This window comes from Macrosteles quadrilineatus, unplaced genomic scaffold, assembly GCF_028750875.1.
Source record: "Macrosteles quadrilineatus isolate MER2022 unplaced genomic scaffold, UCM_ALF_1.0 Scaffold_2__2_contigs__length_208266976, whole genome shotgun sequence".
Lineage (NCBI taxonomy): Eukaryota > Metazoa > Arthropoda > Insecta > Hemiptera > Cicadellidae > Macrosteles > Macrosteles quadrilineatus.
This window is the reverse complement of record NW_026542595.1, coordinates 171,166,727-171,184,485: the sequence shown is the minus strand read 5'-3', so window position 1 is coordinate 171,184,485 and position 17,759 is coordinate 171,166,727. Positions and strand designations below refer to the sequence as shown.

At 33.4% G+C, this 17,759-nt stretch overlaps 1 protein-coding gene across 1 annotated transcript; it reads right to left on the bottom strand.

The window, feature by feature from the left end:
* Nucleotides 1–4,483: 4,483 nt before the first annotated feature.
* LOC128985144 (uncharacterized protein K02A2.6-like) lies at nucleotides 4,484–15,391 on the bottom strand. The gene is made up of 4 exons (XM_054404524.1): nucleotides 15,278–15,391; nucleotides 8,205–8,283; nucleotides 5,784–6,778; nucleotides 4,484–5,626 (listed from the first exon to the last, which is right to left on the bottom strand). Exons 1-4 carry the CDS (start codon nucleotides 15,389–15,391, stop codon nucleotides 4,484–4,486), a joined length of 2,331 nt encoding a protein of 776 aa, XP_054260499.1.
* Between the last annotated feature and the right edge of the window lie 2,368 nt (nucleotides 15,392–17,759).

Below are 17,759 nucleotides of genomic sequence, written 5' to 3'. Positions count from 1 at the left end.
ACTAAATTTGCTACATGGTACAAATGTAATCAATTTTTACAATAACTATTACGTTTTCCTAACATAAAGTAATAAAGAAAACATAGAAAAAATTAACAAAGTTGTACACAAGGTAAAGTTGTAAAGTTGTTGTAACAAGGTTGTAAACTTAACGTTGAATGATTTTGATATTTAAATTTAGTCCCTTATTCTACTTGTAAAGTTTTTTCAACAAAATGTTATATCGAATTTCACCAGCATAAATATTTTATTAACAGTGGAGTATGTGAATATACAAGTTTGCAATGAGGTTTTCGAAACGATCGAAGTAAAGTTTTGCTATTATCAATATTTGAATTCGTCATGGTAGACGGCTAAAAGGAAGTTGGAAACTGACAACGATGCAACTTTTGACAATCGGATTGATGTTTTCGATTATTAAATCGATTTATCGTATCAAGATGAAGTCAGGACGTTTGAGTTGTGTTGGTTTGATGTATTTAGATTCGCAGATAGATTTTTATAGAATAAAAATATTTTAGAGATTTCTATTATTGCCCACACACCCATTCAGTAAACGCTTTAAAAATGTTATTGTGTCTATATTGGATGGATTTTGGTTTTAAGAATAATTATACGATCAATTAAATTGTTATGAGTTATACCATTAAAACAATTTATTTTTAATAAGCATGCTGGCCGATTAAGTTAAAACCAACCGAATTAAAATAGATGTTTGATATGGGTAACATTACATAGTATAACAAGATAGTCTACAATGTAGTCACAAGGAACTAAAACTAAATTGGTTTAATCCCAAGGAAAAATGTTCTTGTTTAAATCTGTTGGTTCTTACAACAGTCTTAAACTGATAATTTATTCGTCGTAATTTTATTATTTAATAGAAAAGCAAACTTCAAGCGATCAAGATTCATGGAATGGCTTTTGAAATAGCAATCATGGAGAGCAACGTTATTCAACTCGCCTTAAACTATATATTGAGCTCGTTTGGCACGTTTTGAGAATTCCACGTATAAGTGCTTAGTTCTTTCGTACTTTCAGTGTTTCAAATTATTAAAATAATAAAGAATTCCACAAATAATCAACATCACGAATACGAATGTAAAATATAAATATTAAATTTTTAATTCCAGATGGAATGCTTCCTAATTAAAAAGAAGAAGGTTTGATGTTAGTCAAACTTTCATAGAATTTTGATAATGATTGGGGCTCTTTCACTTGTTTTTAATTGACTATTAGAATACAGTATCCTTATTGATTTTGCCAGATCTTAGAAAAACACGTGTTTAAAAAAATAGTGTAAAACATGATTTTTTTCAGATTTATTTCACTAAATGCTTATTTTAGATAGAAACTTAACTATAGCATAGAAATAGTTAAAATTATAATATAAAAGTACAATTATTCAAATTTAGACGAAACTGACAAATTTTAAGTTATAAGCCTGCCTTGGATTCTATTTTCAAACTTTTAAATATCAATACCATTTCTTACTTTCCCACTTTTTATGTTTCACAATTACAAAGCCAACAATTTATCATTTTCAAAAAATTTACACATCTTTTTAAGGAAATATAAACTAGCATATCTTTCTCTTACATCGTGGGTTTCATAATCAAAATTGAACTCGTGGAAAAAGTAATCTATATCAAACTTACAGGAACCTAACAGTTTTACATAATATTTATACACTGCACTTACTGTTTCCCTTTCATATGGCCAGGTAAGACAAATGTTACACGTTTTCCGCATGCCAACTCGCAATATTTACTGCAAGAGAATTTATGTTCATGAACTACTTTTATTGCTATAATCCTTTACCTCAGTATACGTTTTAAAGGTAAATAGAATATTTTCATTATTGAAACTGAGTCAGTTAGATTTTTAAGGTTAACTTTTAGCATACTTAACACTTGTAAAAACGAAATTTTAATCTATGAAAGTGACGATTAGTACTTTAACACACCGTTCAGTTTAACTCAGTTGTTATTAATAATATTGCCAAAGAATATCCAAGGTAAGTGCAGGGAATGAAAATAAAATAACCAATAAAATAAAGGAACAAGCCAAAAGTAAATTTCAAATGAAGGAACTAAAACCCTTATACTTAAAGTGATTATTACATACCTATTGGCTGCTCTTCACCTTATGCTGTCACCTATTTCAAACTAAATTAAAATTTTGATTTATATAAAGGACAAATCTGAAAATGTTTCAATACAAACCAAACTCTTGTGAAACAGAATCATTTCATTTTTTTTTCAAAAGGGGAAAATTGGAACAAGTTCTTGAAAGCCTTACCACAATTTAAGACCTTTGTTTTATACTAAACCTAAATAGTACTAAAACTGCTTGGCTTATTCCGTTCTGTAGAACATCTTTGTTAAACATTCTCTGAAACAATTTTTTTGTTTTCTGTTCTACAAATAAATTTTGCCTAGGGCGGTGAGCAGACTCTGAAATAGTGACCGTATTACATCCGTAGCTATATCAAACGTCTGTCTCAAATTGCGAAAAAGAATTCTATTTCATTGCTTACCCTATTTTCATTCTGAATGTGATAACAACTATTTCACAATACCACAAATAACACACTGCAACGTGTATCCTGATACTATTTCTGAAAACAGAATATCACAAAATGGTGCAGAAAATTAGTAGTTGTCTTAGCTTTCGAATCACTTAATTTAAAATCAAACTATGGGTGGGACAGGTTTTTATCTTTTACTAATTTAAACAATAATAAAAAAAATTGACAATCTATTGCATATTAAAAAGTAAAAAATAAATACAGTAAATGGAGGATAGACAATCCAGTAATTATTGGAATCTTCAACCTCCAAATTCCAATTTGTTGTTCCAATTAGATGTCAAGGAAGAAACTTCTTGAAACTGTTATTTTGATTTAACTGGTCAAATTAATTTCTAATAGATCACACTAAATGTATTTTGTTATAAGTTAACCAGATACAAATATTTGTCCTTTACGATTTGTAAAAATATTTTTTTTAGGTATTGCTCTCCTTGGAGGCTAAAAATGTAAATTAAAATTAGGTTGGTTACAAAAACATTTCAAGCAAACTTTGTATTTTTTCACTTTCTCAAAATACATGGTAAATTTTATGAAAAGGCCAAATATTTGTATATGAAGGTGTCAAACATTTCCAGAAAAACTTTTATTTTTAAACGACAAAGTAATTAATAGATTTTGTAAATTTAAATCCAAACTAGTTTTAATTTCAACAAACAATTTTTTTAGGTACAGCAATTCCATGTTTGAGATATAAATCCAAAATTAAACTATACAACGAATTAAACCGAATCATACTAAGCTATAGTTTTGATTACAATAAATTTTGATAAATTTTTTGTTGGTCTGATAAAACTTAAAATTCTTAACCAATAACAAATAAAGCTTTCACTGTGCAAACTGTGACCTGGATTATTTTTAGGGAAATGCATAGCTTTGGCACTTTTAACGGGAATAGCGTACATTAGGATCTTGTTACAAGTGCTTTTAAGTTCTCACCAGAATAGATTTACTAGAAACCTACTTTGCCAGTCTGTACATTTAATACATTTGAGATGGTAAAGTTAGATCAGTATTAAATACAAATTAATACAAATTTATATGAACACAACTCTTGATACATGTTTTTTTCATAATAATAAAAGGTAAACATTGAATTATTTACAATATGAAATTATTCCAGTCATATGATTAATATTAAAGTAAAAGATAGATTCTTGGAATATATAACAATTCCTCCCTACTTATTTAAGAAGATCGTTCATTTATAAGTTCATCCTTTTAATCGGTTTTCTGATTCTCATTGAACGGCGAATGTTAGGGACATCTGGTTGTGAGGTTGCATTGGACCCTTCAGCGTCTTGTTGTATGATTGTACTTGGCTCTTCGGCCTCTTGTTGGCTGCTTGTACGATTGCTTGTACTTGACGCTTCATTGTTAGTTATAGGGCTTTTTGCCTCACTATCAGGCATTGAGTTTGTTGTAGGACTCGATGTTTCAGTGTCCGTAGTTCCTTCCCAGCTCGGGGTGCTACTTGAGACATTTTCTGTATCATGTGACCTTTGTGAATTGCCTTTTGATTTTCTTAACATGCCGTACCTTGTATGTCCCACGAATGAAGGTTGTCTTGAACAATTTTGATTGGTATTTTGGAATATTAAAGTTCGATGAGTTTGCGTAGGTGGTACTTTGGCTATTTGGTTGCATCGGTTGTTTGAACTTTCTTGCCTTGTTTGCTTCAATGAGCTAGGTAGATGGCTTTTGTAATGAGTAGGATCTTTTGGCACTTCACAAGCTCGAAGCTGATTGAAGTGACGTTTTATCACATACCCATCATCAAGTTCCACGAGGTAGTGAAGTCGCCCCAGCCTTTCCACCACAGTTCCAAATTTCCACAGAATGGATCCTACGTAATTTCTTGATTGTACTCTCTCCCCAATATTGAAATGTTTGTTAAATAGCTCGAAGCTGATTGAAGTGACGTTTTATCACATACCCATCATCAAGTTCCACGAGGTAATGAAGTCGCCCCAGCCTTTCCACCACAGTTCCAAATTTCCACAGAATGGATCCTACGTAATTTCTTGATTGTACTCTCTCCCCAATATTGAAATGTTTGTTAAATATTGGTTGTTGGGCCTCATTTTTGTCATCTTCACCAGGCCTTAAGAGATCTAGCTTGGTTCTCAAGTTCCTGCCAAACATTAATTGTGCTGGGGATGCACCAGTACTCAGTGGTGTAGCTCGGTACCGAAATAATAGTGCACATAGTTTTTCATGTAAAGTGCCCTGTTCAAACTGCATGCACCTCAGTTTTGTCTTGAGTGTTTGGCAAAATCTTTCCGCCTGACCATTAGTAGAGGGGTTTCCTGGTGCAATGAATCGTTGTCTTATTCCTTGGCGTTTGCAGAATGCTTGAAACTCTGCTGATTTGAAAATTGTAGCATTGTCACTGACCAATATTTCTGGTATGCCATGGTGACTGAATATTTCTCTCAGGTGATGAATAGTACTGGCAGTTGTTGGCGCACTTTTTATTGGATATATTTCTGGCCACTTTGATCTGGCATCTACAACAATCAAGAAGTTGTGATTTAGAAAAGGTCCTGCATAATCCATGTGGACTCGCTGCCAGTTGCGTTTTGGTATTTCCCAAACATGGGTAGGGGCCTTCTCTGGGTTTTTCTTATTCTCACAACATGCCTTACAACTTGCCACCATACTCTCAATATCTGTATCAATGTTTTTCCAGTAACAGTAGTTTCTTGCCAGACTCTTCATCCGCACTATTCCTACGTGTGTTGAGTGTAACTCTTGGAGGATTTTAGGTTGTAGCTTTTTCGGAATGACAACACGATTTCCTCTAAAAATGATTCCGTCTTGAAGTGATATTTCTGGGTCAGCGACTTCTCCGTTTAGGAGCTTTTCCTTTAAACAAGAGAGTTCTTCATCAAGTGACGTTTCTTTTTCTATGTCTTTAGCCATGATAGTATCGGTTGTTATGCAGTGTATTGTCTCTCTTCGAACAGTGTAATCTTCGTCAACCACATTGACAGTGGTCGCTTGACTTTTTGTGTACAATCTCATAATCAAATCCTGAAAGAAAATGAGCGTATCTAAGCATCCTGGATGAAGTTAACAGTGGTAGTTTCTTGTCTGGATGAAATATGGTCATTAGTGGTTTGTTGTCAATGGCAAGAGTAAACTTCCTTCCGTATATATAATCAAACATTTTTTTACACCCCCAATATACAGCAGTTGCTTCTCTGTCCAATTGGCTATAGTTGCGCTCTGCAGCAGTGAGAGATCTGCTGGCAAACACAATAGGCTTCTCTTCATTATTTGGCATTTTATGAGAGAGCACAGCTGATAAGCCAACAGGGCTAGCATCTGTGGCAAGTATCACGGGTAAGTCTGGGTCATATGGAGTAAGAACTGTGTCACTTGCTATCTCTTCTTTAACACGAGTAAAAGCTTTTTCACATTCCTGGGACCAATGAAAACGTTTGTCTTTCCTTAGAAGCTGGTGTAAGGGATTTAGCACTGTAGATGCATCTTTGATGAACTTTGAATAGTACTGTACTAGTCCAAGGAATTGACGCACTCCTGTGATATTTGATGGGCGGGGAGCATCCTGGATTGCCCTCACCTTTTCTGGTGATTTCTGGATACCATCTTTGCTGATGATATGACCCAGATACTGCACCTTTCTCTCAAAAAACTTGCATTTTTCAACATTCACATGTAGATTGTGTTCTTCCAATTTTTCTAAGACCTTTATGAGCCTGGATTTGCACTCTTCAACAGTGCAGCCTTGTACAACAATATCATCAAAATACGCCACTGTCCCTTCCAGATTTTGTACAACTTGGTCAATAAATTTATGAAATTCATTTGGAGCTGTCTTAATTCCGAAAAACAGTCTTTTGGCTATATATGTACCCTTATGTGTGGTAATTGTCTGGATTTTAGAACTTTCAGAGTCCACTGAAAGATGTAAATACGCCTTGTAAATGTCTAACGTGCAAAAATAGTTTCCATTCCGCATTTTGTTCAGGATGTCCTCTATTCTTGGTATTGGGTAACGACTGTCATGTAGTTGTTGGTTCACAGTTACCTTGTAATCCGCGCAAATACGGACTGATCCATTTGCTTTTGGAATCACAACAATTAGTGTTCCCCACTCAGATTGGTCCACTTTCTCTATTATGTCTTCCTTTTCGAGTTTTTCTAGTTCATTCTCAACAGCTTCTCGAAGGGCATGAGGTACTGGTCTGGGTTTTAAGTACACAGGTCCCCTAATTATCCTTTAGTTTTAAAGAGCATGTAAAGTTGGGGGTTTTACCAATACATTGTTCAAAAACGCTTGAGAATCTTTGCTTGATGGATTTGACAACAGTGTTGGTATCGACCTCTTGTTTCTTCATACTAACAAGATTAATATTGTGTAAGTTAATTTTCAATTTTCGAATCCAATCCCTTCCAAGAATAGCGTTTTTAGGTAGATTTACAATGTATAGGTCTTCTCTGCAAGATCTCCCTTCGTAAGATATGCTTAGGGTACAGACCCCGATTGGTTTGAATATTTGTCCAGTATAAGATCGAAAAAGAGCACTTGTTTTGCAAACTGGAACATGTAAGTCTAGTTTCTTGAAGTCATCATTATTTATTATGCTGACACGGCTTCCAGAATCACACTCAAAACGTTGCTGTTTACCGTTTAGAGATACGTTTATCATCATTCTGTCATCTCCTTCGTCATTCTTCAATACATTTATGATCCGTTGAACGTCGTATTCATATTCAGAATCAATTTCATCAATTCTTTTTACATTTTTCTTTGAATACTGTAATTCCTGTATTCGTTTCGTGATACAAACCTTTTCTATGTGTCCATCTTTATGACAATACCTGCAATTTAGCTCATCTATCAATCGGCAATTTTGTGTTTCATGGTTATTCCTTCCACAGTGCAAACAGACATCTGAAAATCCCAGTTTTTGTAGCCTTTTGTTTTTGTTGTCTTTCTTTTTGCTTGAGTCATTATTGAAATAGTTTATGGTTGATAAATTCTTGTTTTTAGGTCCAATTTTGTTCTTTGTTGTTTTACTGATTTTGTGAATGTCATTTTGATTATTATTAGTATATAAAATCTGGTTGTCAAGTTTTGATGCCTCTATAGCCAAGGCGATTTCTAAGGCTTTTTCAAATGATATTTCACCTAGTTGTAAGAGTTTTTCTCTTATGTCTGAGTCATATAAACCTCTGATGAATTGAGCCCTCAGCATAAGATTTATAACTGATTTTGTACATTTTCCTTCATTACACCCAGATTTGAAATCTGCTGAACAAGCCAGTTGTTTGAGGACTGTGACATAATTTGTGATTGATTCATTTCCATCTTGTAAACGTGATAAGAATTTATGCTGTTCTGTAAGTATGTTCTTCTTTGGGCTTAGGTGCTCATTTAGTAATATCAGTAACTCTTGATATGTTTTTGAGTCTGGTTTGTCTGGAGATGTTAGAATACAGATCAGATTGTAGTGCTTAGCACCTAAGCAATTGATTAAAAATAGACCTTTCAATTGTTCTGTCTCTGAATCATTGTCTGTCAATCCTTTTATTTTAAAAAATATTTCTAAACGCTGAGTGTAGCTTTCAAACGTTTCCTTACTTTCATCATAAGCATCAAACATCAAGGCATTGCTCTGTAGTAGTTCCTTGGTACTATGTTTTGATCTAGGCTGTTCTGTCTGTTGAATTGAATGTTGTGTCATTAATGTCATAAAATTGTTCAAAGTAGATATAAGGTCCTGTATTTCAGTCATTTTCTTCCTCGTCGCCAAATTATTAAATACAAATTAATACAAATTTATATGAACACAACTCTTGATACATGTTTTTTTCATAATAATAAAAGGTAAACATTGAATTATTTACAATATGAAATTATTCCAGTCATATGATTAATATTAAAGTAAAAGATAGATTCTTGGAATATATAACAATCAGTAAAATGATTAAAGTGCATTATCTAGATAATCTAATTTTGTAAAATAGAACAACTTATTTATTTTACATTTTTAATGTTTATTTTGCAATAATTTTAACTATTTTTAACGCGCATTGACACTTGTAGCCAACACATGTTAGTGATGAGCTGTTTCGACATTAAGAGACAATATGATTCAATTGAGCTGCACGCAGAATATACTATACTCAGCGCAAATAGAACTGATGGGTGGAGGTAATGTTTTTAAATAGGCCAGCTGGTTTCAATCAACCGGCATTTATATTTGAGTTGACTTCAGTAGGGAAAATCTGTTTCAATTTATTTTGCTTTGGACAATTTATTTAATTGGCCTTGTATAATATTAGTTGCTTACATCAGCCATACTTTCAAATGACCTTTGAGATTGGTATGATAAAAAAACAACTTTGGTTTGTTAGATTATCGTATTTATGATGACGACTTGCATTTTTGAATCAAATGTGTTTGTTTATCAAAAAAAACTTGGCCAATTTTCGAATTTAGTTGTCCTATCGATAAGTATGAAACTTCACATTAAAATCCGTAAAGGTATAAAGAGGAATATTTAAACTACGGTATAACAACGGGATTTGTTTTCAAATAAATACTCATCCAACAAATAAATCTTTGTTAAAATAGACCCTTTTAAATATTTTCTTAATAAATGGGTCACTTTTTCTATAACGGATTACAAAATCTTCGGTCTATACAAATTTCAATAAAGGATATAATACAAAAGTTAATATCTCTCAAAAGTTGTGTCTTTGTTCTACGCAATATTTGTAGTCGAGGGATTTAGAAATTTTTTCCTTAGCAGGAAGTAAAAAGTAGTAATATTCTGCGGAGAAGAGTGATTATAGTACTAATCTTCAAACCTACATGCTGCTGGTTCCAATCCAAGCAATATCGTTTTCAGACCCAGATACCATTTTTATTTTGTTATCAATTAATTAACACTGCCATCCAACAAAAGGTCTATGTTAAATAGTAAAAATACAGTAACAGTAATTTGCATGGTTCACTTACAAAAAAATTGAAATAAATAAATTATGTATGTGTAATACAAAATGACGAATACAAAAACTAGTAGGACAAAAAATGTAGGCAAAAAAAAAATCTAACTAGCTAAAGAAATTTATATTTGAAATCCCTTTTTTTTTGTACTTGCAATCTAGCTCAGTTGTGGCATAAGAGATATTATTTCTGATTTTAGTGTAGATTTATTGAAGATAAACATAGCACAATATGATATAACTCATTATAAAAAATGATTGTGTCCTAACAAGTAAATTTCGAAATTGTTTTACTAAAAGCACATGATTGTATTAAGACGCAATATTATTTTTCAATCAAATCAATTTAGATATAGGTAAAGGAGAGTAACACAATACGATAAATTTATGAGTAAATGTAAATTCAGTAATATAATATATTGGAGACCCTCTCACCGAATATCATATAACATTGATTTACAGCTCTTTAAAACACCTCTTAAAAAAAAAACTGAAAAAAAATTTTGAAAGTTTTTCCGAATCCATTTAGAACGAACCGTTAAGCCACGTGAATAATACACAATTATTGTACACCGTTTAGTTTTCTATTTATACAACATAAATTGGTTGAAATGCTCTCCCTGGTCTTCCAGACACATGCTGCAATCAGAGATACGAATATTCCAAACCCATTTAGCCTGGGTTAACAAACTAACAAGCACGAAGATTGTAGAGATCGCCATGGTGTGTAAACAAACAAATGATTGTTTACTTACGTAAGTCACACGTGCCCGAGTCAGTTACGAGAGCGAGCGAAGGTCCGTAAACGGTTGTATAACGGCTTGTAAATAATTAAACGGCGCCAAACGGACTAGAACGGATCGTGTGGCCGTGGTGACCACGGGGTGTCCAGGAACCTTCCGTGTACTCAAGTGATTGCGGTGCAGAATTATATTATGGTTGCATTCCCGCGGTGGGGAAATGTTGATCATGTGGTTCAGTGCCTTTAATACATCCAATCATGTACTAGTTACGTTAAAGAAAATTGAACTCTAGTGTGAAATTCTGGAACTATTTTTCTACAACTTAGTAAAAAGCCAAATTACCTGCACTCAATGCCACAATCGTTATTCGTTTTCATATTTTGTTTTTGAAATATTGAAATTTTAAATAAAAATACCTGGTAGCAAACCTGCAGAATAAGTGAATTTCTATTTGCCCGACTGTTTTAAGCTCTACAAAATAGTTAAAAAAATTATAAAACTTAATTTTTTTTTTGTCAAAAATGGAAAAATCCCATTTTTACCCTTTATACCCCGTTCCCACAGTCCAATCATGCTGGTTCGCAAACTCGTTCAAATAAACGTAGGTTTACACGTTTGTACCAAATTTCTTCAAAATCGGATCATTTTCACTCAAGTTATCGTGCTAATGGACATATATATATATGAATTCGAACGGATGGTTTATTTGGCCCCTAGGGACATCAAAACGAAAAAGTAAATCGGTCCCAGGCCTAGGTCATACCATGAGACCTACGGTAATAGCTTATTCCCTACATGAGAAATTCGCTAAAATTCAATACGTCATAAAATCATCATATGACATAGAACATCAAACTCTCGTATGGGTGAATGCATTATTTCCAAGAGTTGCAGTTGTTCCCATTGATAACATGGGCGGGGTTTGGTTGACCCAGAGTTGGTTCCATTAGGATAACTCCCATGAGCAAACAACCTTCCGTAACACATGTAAGCTGAGCTTGCCGCTGTAATCTTTGTTCAATTGCAGGTTTAGCCTGTTATTGGTGATTCTGTAATTTCCAACCTGTTAACAGCTGTTTGTAGTTAGTGACACTTCTACTGCTAGTTTAAATTGGTGGAATAGTTTCAAGAGTTTTTTCTTGTTAGCTGTCGATTTAACGAAATATGTGAAAAATTTTGGAATAAGTTAAATTATTCAAATCTAAAGTGGTTTAGGTAAATTAGTATGGAGAGTTTCATTATACTGAGAAATTTCTCATCGGCTGAGAAAACATTTTTTAAGTTGCCATATTATACTCTGTATGACGGAACCTAACCTTACCCTCCACCTACATGGGGACGGGCCAATGGTTTAAGGCTCGGACCAGCAAAAGGTACGCGGAGGATTAGGAGTTAAGTTCTGTAAGAAGAGCACTAGAAAAAACCGTTCCTTAGCTGTTTAGTTTCGTATTATTTAATTTACCAAATGTTGACTTTCTTTAAAAAAATAACGGTCTGCGCCAACATTTTAATAAATTGCCAACTTTTCGGCAATGGCTTTTTGTTTGTCAAACTTGCTACCAATTTGTCAAACTGAATACATTATATCTTATATTTTTATATTTTGGATAAGTTACTATTTTGGTTTATAGAAATCTAGGATTTATATTAAACTCTGGTAACCCCTTGGAAAAGAATGAGGCAATAAGTGGGTAATATAAAGTTTCTGTTTGAACACTTAATGTTTATAATTACCATTAGTTTTAGTAGAATATGTTCTACAAAATAGTGCCTAATTACTTGAGCATCTGTTATAATTGCCTACAATCCTTCAGTATTTCAATTTAATTTAAATACTGAGTATATACAATTATAGTAGCACTGAATGAGATAATTGCGAGACTTTGGCCACCATTTGTACTAGGGGATAAATCCCATTGTACTTAGTGTATAACTAAGGGATTTTTGGAGTGTACATAATCAAAGCTATGAGTCAATTTAGCTGATTCCCCTAGCTGGTACCAACCTAACAAAATTACAGCGTCTCGATTTTCTAGCAGAGTTGCCGTGTCATCGTTCCATCCATTAAAATTTTACCACAATCATATGGTTAACATAAAAGCGTACAATCTGTTATCACAATTTAAAATGCAGACCATATTTCACAGTCCGCAGACAACACCTGTTTCGTTGCCACAATACAACAATAGACTCATGAGATCGGACCTAGCACCTGTGGATCTCAAATTTCGCACGTTGCCCGATTGCAAAACCCGGGTCAAGGTGAGGGAAAAGGTTTTCACTTTTCATCTTTCCCAGTGTTGATTGTGAATAGTTGGCCAAGAAGATTTAGGTACATTGTTGGTTGGATGTGCAACATCGGGTGAATGGAATGTAATATTTTTTGATTGTTGGATTTTGATCATTCATAAGAATGCTATGTAATAATTATAATCAATAGTATAAAAACCGTAAGCCGATTATTTTACTGTTGTCAAATTGTTCACGAACTAAATGAACAGTGGTATAAATCGTGTCAATCAGTATGGCAAGTTAGAGAGATGAAGGAAAAACTCTCCTCAATACTGACAGCCACGCCATTAATTATTGGAATGACTGTACCAAAAAACCAAAGCTACGTTTTAGAAGAAAGGTTACTGCGCACATGCTTATAAAGTACAAACCTATAACGACTTACAATCAAAATGAGTTGTACAGTATCTGAATAAGCTGGAAAGTTGACATTATTGCCAGTTGTAAGGTAAGCCTACAGAACTAAGCCACCGATACCCGGGATATACTGGATTACCCTTGATATACTTTTTATTTGTACTATGTATCAATAGGTTGTTTTGTTAATCAATGGTACTTATAATCCTCAATTTTCTTTAATTAAAATAGGCTTGTCAATAATTGCAAATGATAGCTGTTGTGCATTAAGTACTCGTAACACACACGATTTTACCTACCACCATAATTAGTTTATAATAACACACAGATCCACTTTTTAGATATATAAAATTCTATTTAGTTTATTTTTGCTCTTTAAGGTTTAGTTGATTGCTTACCGGTTGTTAACCGGTTGTGTTGTTCCGGCTCCGTGGCTGTGATTGGTCTAGAAAAGACAATTGGGAAACCAGCTGATTAGCTAGCGGGAATGATCCGTTCCTGCTCTAACGTGGCAATGGACTACTTTGCGTACTGTTTATAGGTATGGCAATGGAATGGTTTCAATGCGGTGATAGGAAAATCAAATTCCATTACGTTTAATTGAGTCGTAACACTTTGCTTTGAGGGAGTTGCTCTAGATTACGACTAAAAACCGACAGGGCTAAACTAAAGAATACTTAGCTACTATATTTCATCTTAGATAAATTAGTAAATCTGCATGGATAAGTTCTATCCACAAAATTATATCATGTCAAATTCACTACGGTTAACATATTTTAAAGGGGTCCAATATATATTTCTTCGTTAACAATTACACTTTATGGGACTTATTTACCAACTACTACGCCTAGTTGAAGAAAATGTTTAACCTGTAATTTTCTCTAGTTACATACTAAGCTATTTTTAACACGAATGTGTTTTACATGCCTGAAATATTTCCAAAGTTTCATAAGCTGATGTTTACTTTGGAAAACATTTACTGAGGAATGCTCTTGCGTGCGTGTTTTGTGCAAGGGCCTCGTGTTGGAGATGGCAAAACATGGAAATCTCACTAACTGGAAACTCAGGATGTGTGGCCTAATGAGTGTAGCGTCCTACTTATCATACTTACCACGGACAATAGAGTTGATGCTCAAACTTCTGGCAAAGACCCAGACATAATTGAAGATCGATTAAAATGTTTACCCAATTAATTATGTTTTAGCATTGTTGACTAACTATTTATGTTGATTATGTTGCTTGTATAATGGTCACGAAATGTGGATATTTATAGGCATGCACTGTGGATACGATGCTCTCTAGTATACAACTATTCGCAGTACTATCTTGATAATTAGATAAATTTGCGTTAATTACAAGGAAAAATATGGTTCGGATCACACTATAAACTCTAGATCCCTTAGTCGCCATTGGCTGTATGGGATATGCGATTAATTAACAGCTGTGTCTAGACAAAAAGAATGAAATATAGACCGTCAGCCCTGCTGCGATTAGCAAAGTTCTGGCGTCCTTCGCTGACAGCGCCGTGTAGTTACGTAGCACGTACGCCGTAACTACACGGCACTCACAGCCGTGTGCACCAGAACCTATGGTAAACATGGTAACCGCAACACGGCTGACAGTCTATATTCAATTTTTTTTTCTATGGTCTAAGCAACATGTCAGCCTTAGCCACTAAAGAGACTACAAAATCGTGCCACTCATCCTACACTCATCCATCACTCATATTTTAGTTAAAATACGCACATAGTGGCGTCCCACTAATACTTATTATAAATTAAATAAGAGTATAAAATTGATATTGTTGATTCTACGACACACCATTAGTATTCATGACTTTTAGAATCACGAGTTAATACATATTTAAAGGGGTTGTCAGATTTTTCAATGTAAATAGATGAAAGAAAAATGAACAGCTTTTTGATCAGCATTGTACGTGTTCAAATAATTTACAGAAAGTAAATTAAAATACAACTAATTAAACTCTCGAAACATATATCTAAACGTTCATGCTGTTAATGTACAATACGGATTAAAGAAAATTTGGTAAGTGGTGATCGATTTCGATTTAACTCTCCAGTAAATCGTTAGTGTCCAACCAAATTAGGACACCAATTCACATATTTGTATTTACCTTTTTATGAGTTAATAGAGCAAGTATATTTCGAGAGTGTTAAACGTTATATTATACTTTCTGAAAAAAACTAAACGCTCATTATTATTTTATTGGAGGATTTTATACATTCACTACGAGATGCCCATACAAGCGGGGTTTCATGTATTGCCATGGATGAACACTTGCTAAATGTACCTGCGTGGTGGCGCTCAGATTGGCGTATTGTGATAATAGCTTGTGCATGTAGTGGAAACCACGCAAACCATTGATGATTGTAGAGTGGTCAAATACGTGGCTATTCACTTTCATGGTGCTTACACCTCACACCTTTCTAAATTAAAGGGAACTAAGTTTCTGTGTTTAGGATTCCGTTACGTTACAGCCGCCTTTCAAATGCTTGTAATTTAAAATATGTTAAAATGCATGTATTTCTAAAGACTTTGTTGTCATGTTTTCTTTATATTCTTTTTATCAAATTATGAGTAGGTGTTGTAAAAAGTGGAAAAAACGGATCTGGGATTTATATATGGTCTTTAATTAAATTAGATTTTCATCATATCTAAGTATATATTACATTTAAGTAATAGATTTATGAGCGAGTATAATTCTACGGTACAGTTTTACAATTGTTCTAATTTTTTAACTTTATTTGTCACTATATTGTAAACTTTTTACAGCCTCGTCAATATCTAATAAGAGATCAAGTTATTGAGTTGTTAAATACACAGCATGTTCCGTATTTTAACAGTCAACCTCCGAAAAATGGTTCTGTGGGTTAAAATAAGTAGGTAATAATAATCGAACTCTTTCCAAAATCTCTTCGTTAACCAGATATCTGCATTTTTTTTACATACTTTTTAATCTTCGGATCGTTCAAACCGACGTTCTAAAAATTCGTATCCATACCTATGTTAAGGTATAATAGACCAATGTTAGAAAAAAAATAACTTGGTCAAATTCCAAATATAACAATTTGTCCATTTTCATTTTCATAATTTAAATTACTAACTTTTGAAGCTACATCAAGAACAGTTTTGTTTATTATCTACAATTTCCCATCCAACGATCCCAAGCTCAAAAAAGTTATATCAAAAATAGCAAAATATCACGACTTTTTGTTATAAAATGAGGTAGAATAAAGCTAAGCTAGTCAGGTGGCATTTTATTTTGCATAATTTTGCTCACAGGACGTTCTGTATAGTTTGTCCTAATCCTCCGTTTGAATTCTCACTATGAAATAATGACGTAAACGTGACATAAACCTATTAGTTTTTATCAGCAATAGTTTCCTCATCAGTTGGCAAGCCTTTGCACTCAACTTATCTCTACGAGTACATTATTTACACGAGTGCAAATAGCCTTTGGCAATCTGCAAGCCAATTAATCTTTAAAAATATTAATTATATTTTCATCTTTGTTAAAAATATTTGTAATAGTCTTGTTAAACCTTTAAATAAATAAACTTATCAAGCAAACAGCTCTTTAAAACTCTGGCTCTATTTTGAACAGTTATTTACACAAACAGTAATTATATTAAGAGATTTACGATTCTAAATAATATTTGCCCGCATTAAAAACAGATATCTTTGCGAATTGTAAATATACAAAACTAATATATAACAAACAACTTTACCAACATTGACGTAATATCAGGAACTAATGAAGAGATTTTCCCGCGATTTACACAGAAAACCAGGCGAAAGCAGGGTGTCCAACATTGCGGAGCGGAAGTTCCCGCCGAAACTTATACAACGACGAACATCGCTACTGAGTAGGCCTACTTACTGCTTAGTCTCTTGATATTATGATCTGGGTCATAATGATTACTTGCCCTTCTTTATTGTATGATTGTGGATTGTTGCGTCAGGGCTTTTACGTAAAACCCTTTCATGTAATGTGTTTAAAACAAATCACTCAGAAATAATTTACCATTTTCGATATGGGACAAACCTCGCCCAGAAAACTGATAAGCAGAAATAACCGACTATTATCAAAATCGGGTGAAAAGAAGCCAGAAAATTTATGAGCCACGAAAAACACTCGAAAGCCATGGGACAAGCTTTACTTTCCGCTACACTTTAGAAATCAGCTTACAGATTAATGCTAGGAAAATGTATCTTAATCACTAAAGTTAGTTTCTAACATACATAATTCATATTATTTTTTTTATAACAATTAACTTCAGTGATTTTTGGATTTATTCAGTATGAGCTAATTTCCCTTTAGGAAATACGCTCTTACCGTAGGTCCCACGGAAGATCTAGACCCGGGACCGATTTACTTTTACATTTCGTTGTCTCCAGAAGAAAAAAAAACTGCATTAAAATATATATGAGTTCACGAATCAGTTGGAGTAATGTAAACTAATGACCTTATGGGGTATTAAAGTTTTACAAAAAATGTTTTATTTTTTTTCAAGTTTTATCCTTGAAACAAGAAAGTGCTCGATTTTCACTACAGCCCTCGTGTAGAGCTTAAAGTACACAGCATTTTATATATTGAAGCATTGTTGTACGATTAAATATTACTGAGATAATTAACAAGAAAAAATTAGCCTATATATTTAAAACTCCTAAAAATCTTATGAAGAAACTAAATATTTTTCGTTGAGTTAAAATTGAGCAAATTAGCGTATTACATTCTATAAGATAAACATTTAACAAAACTACCCTTTCTC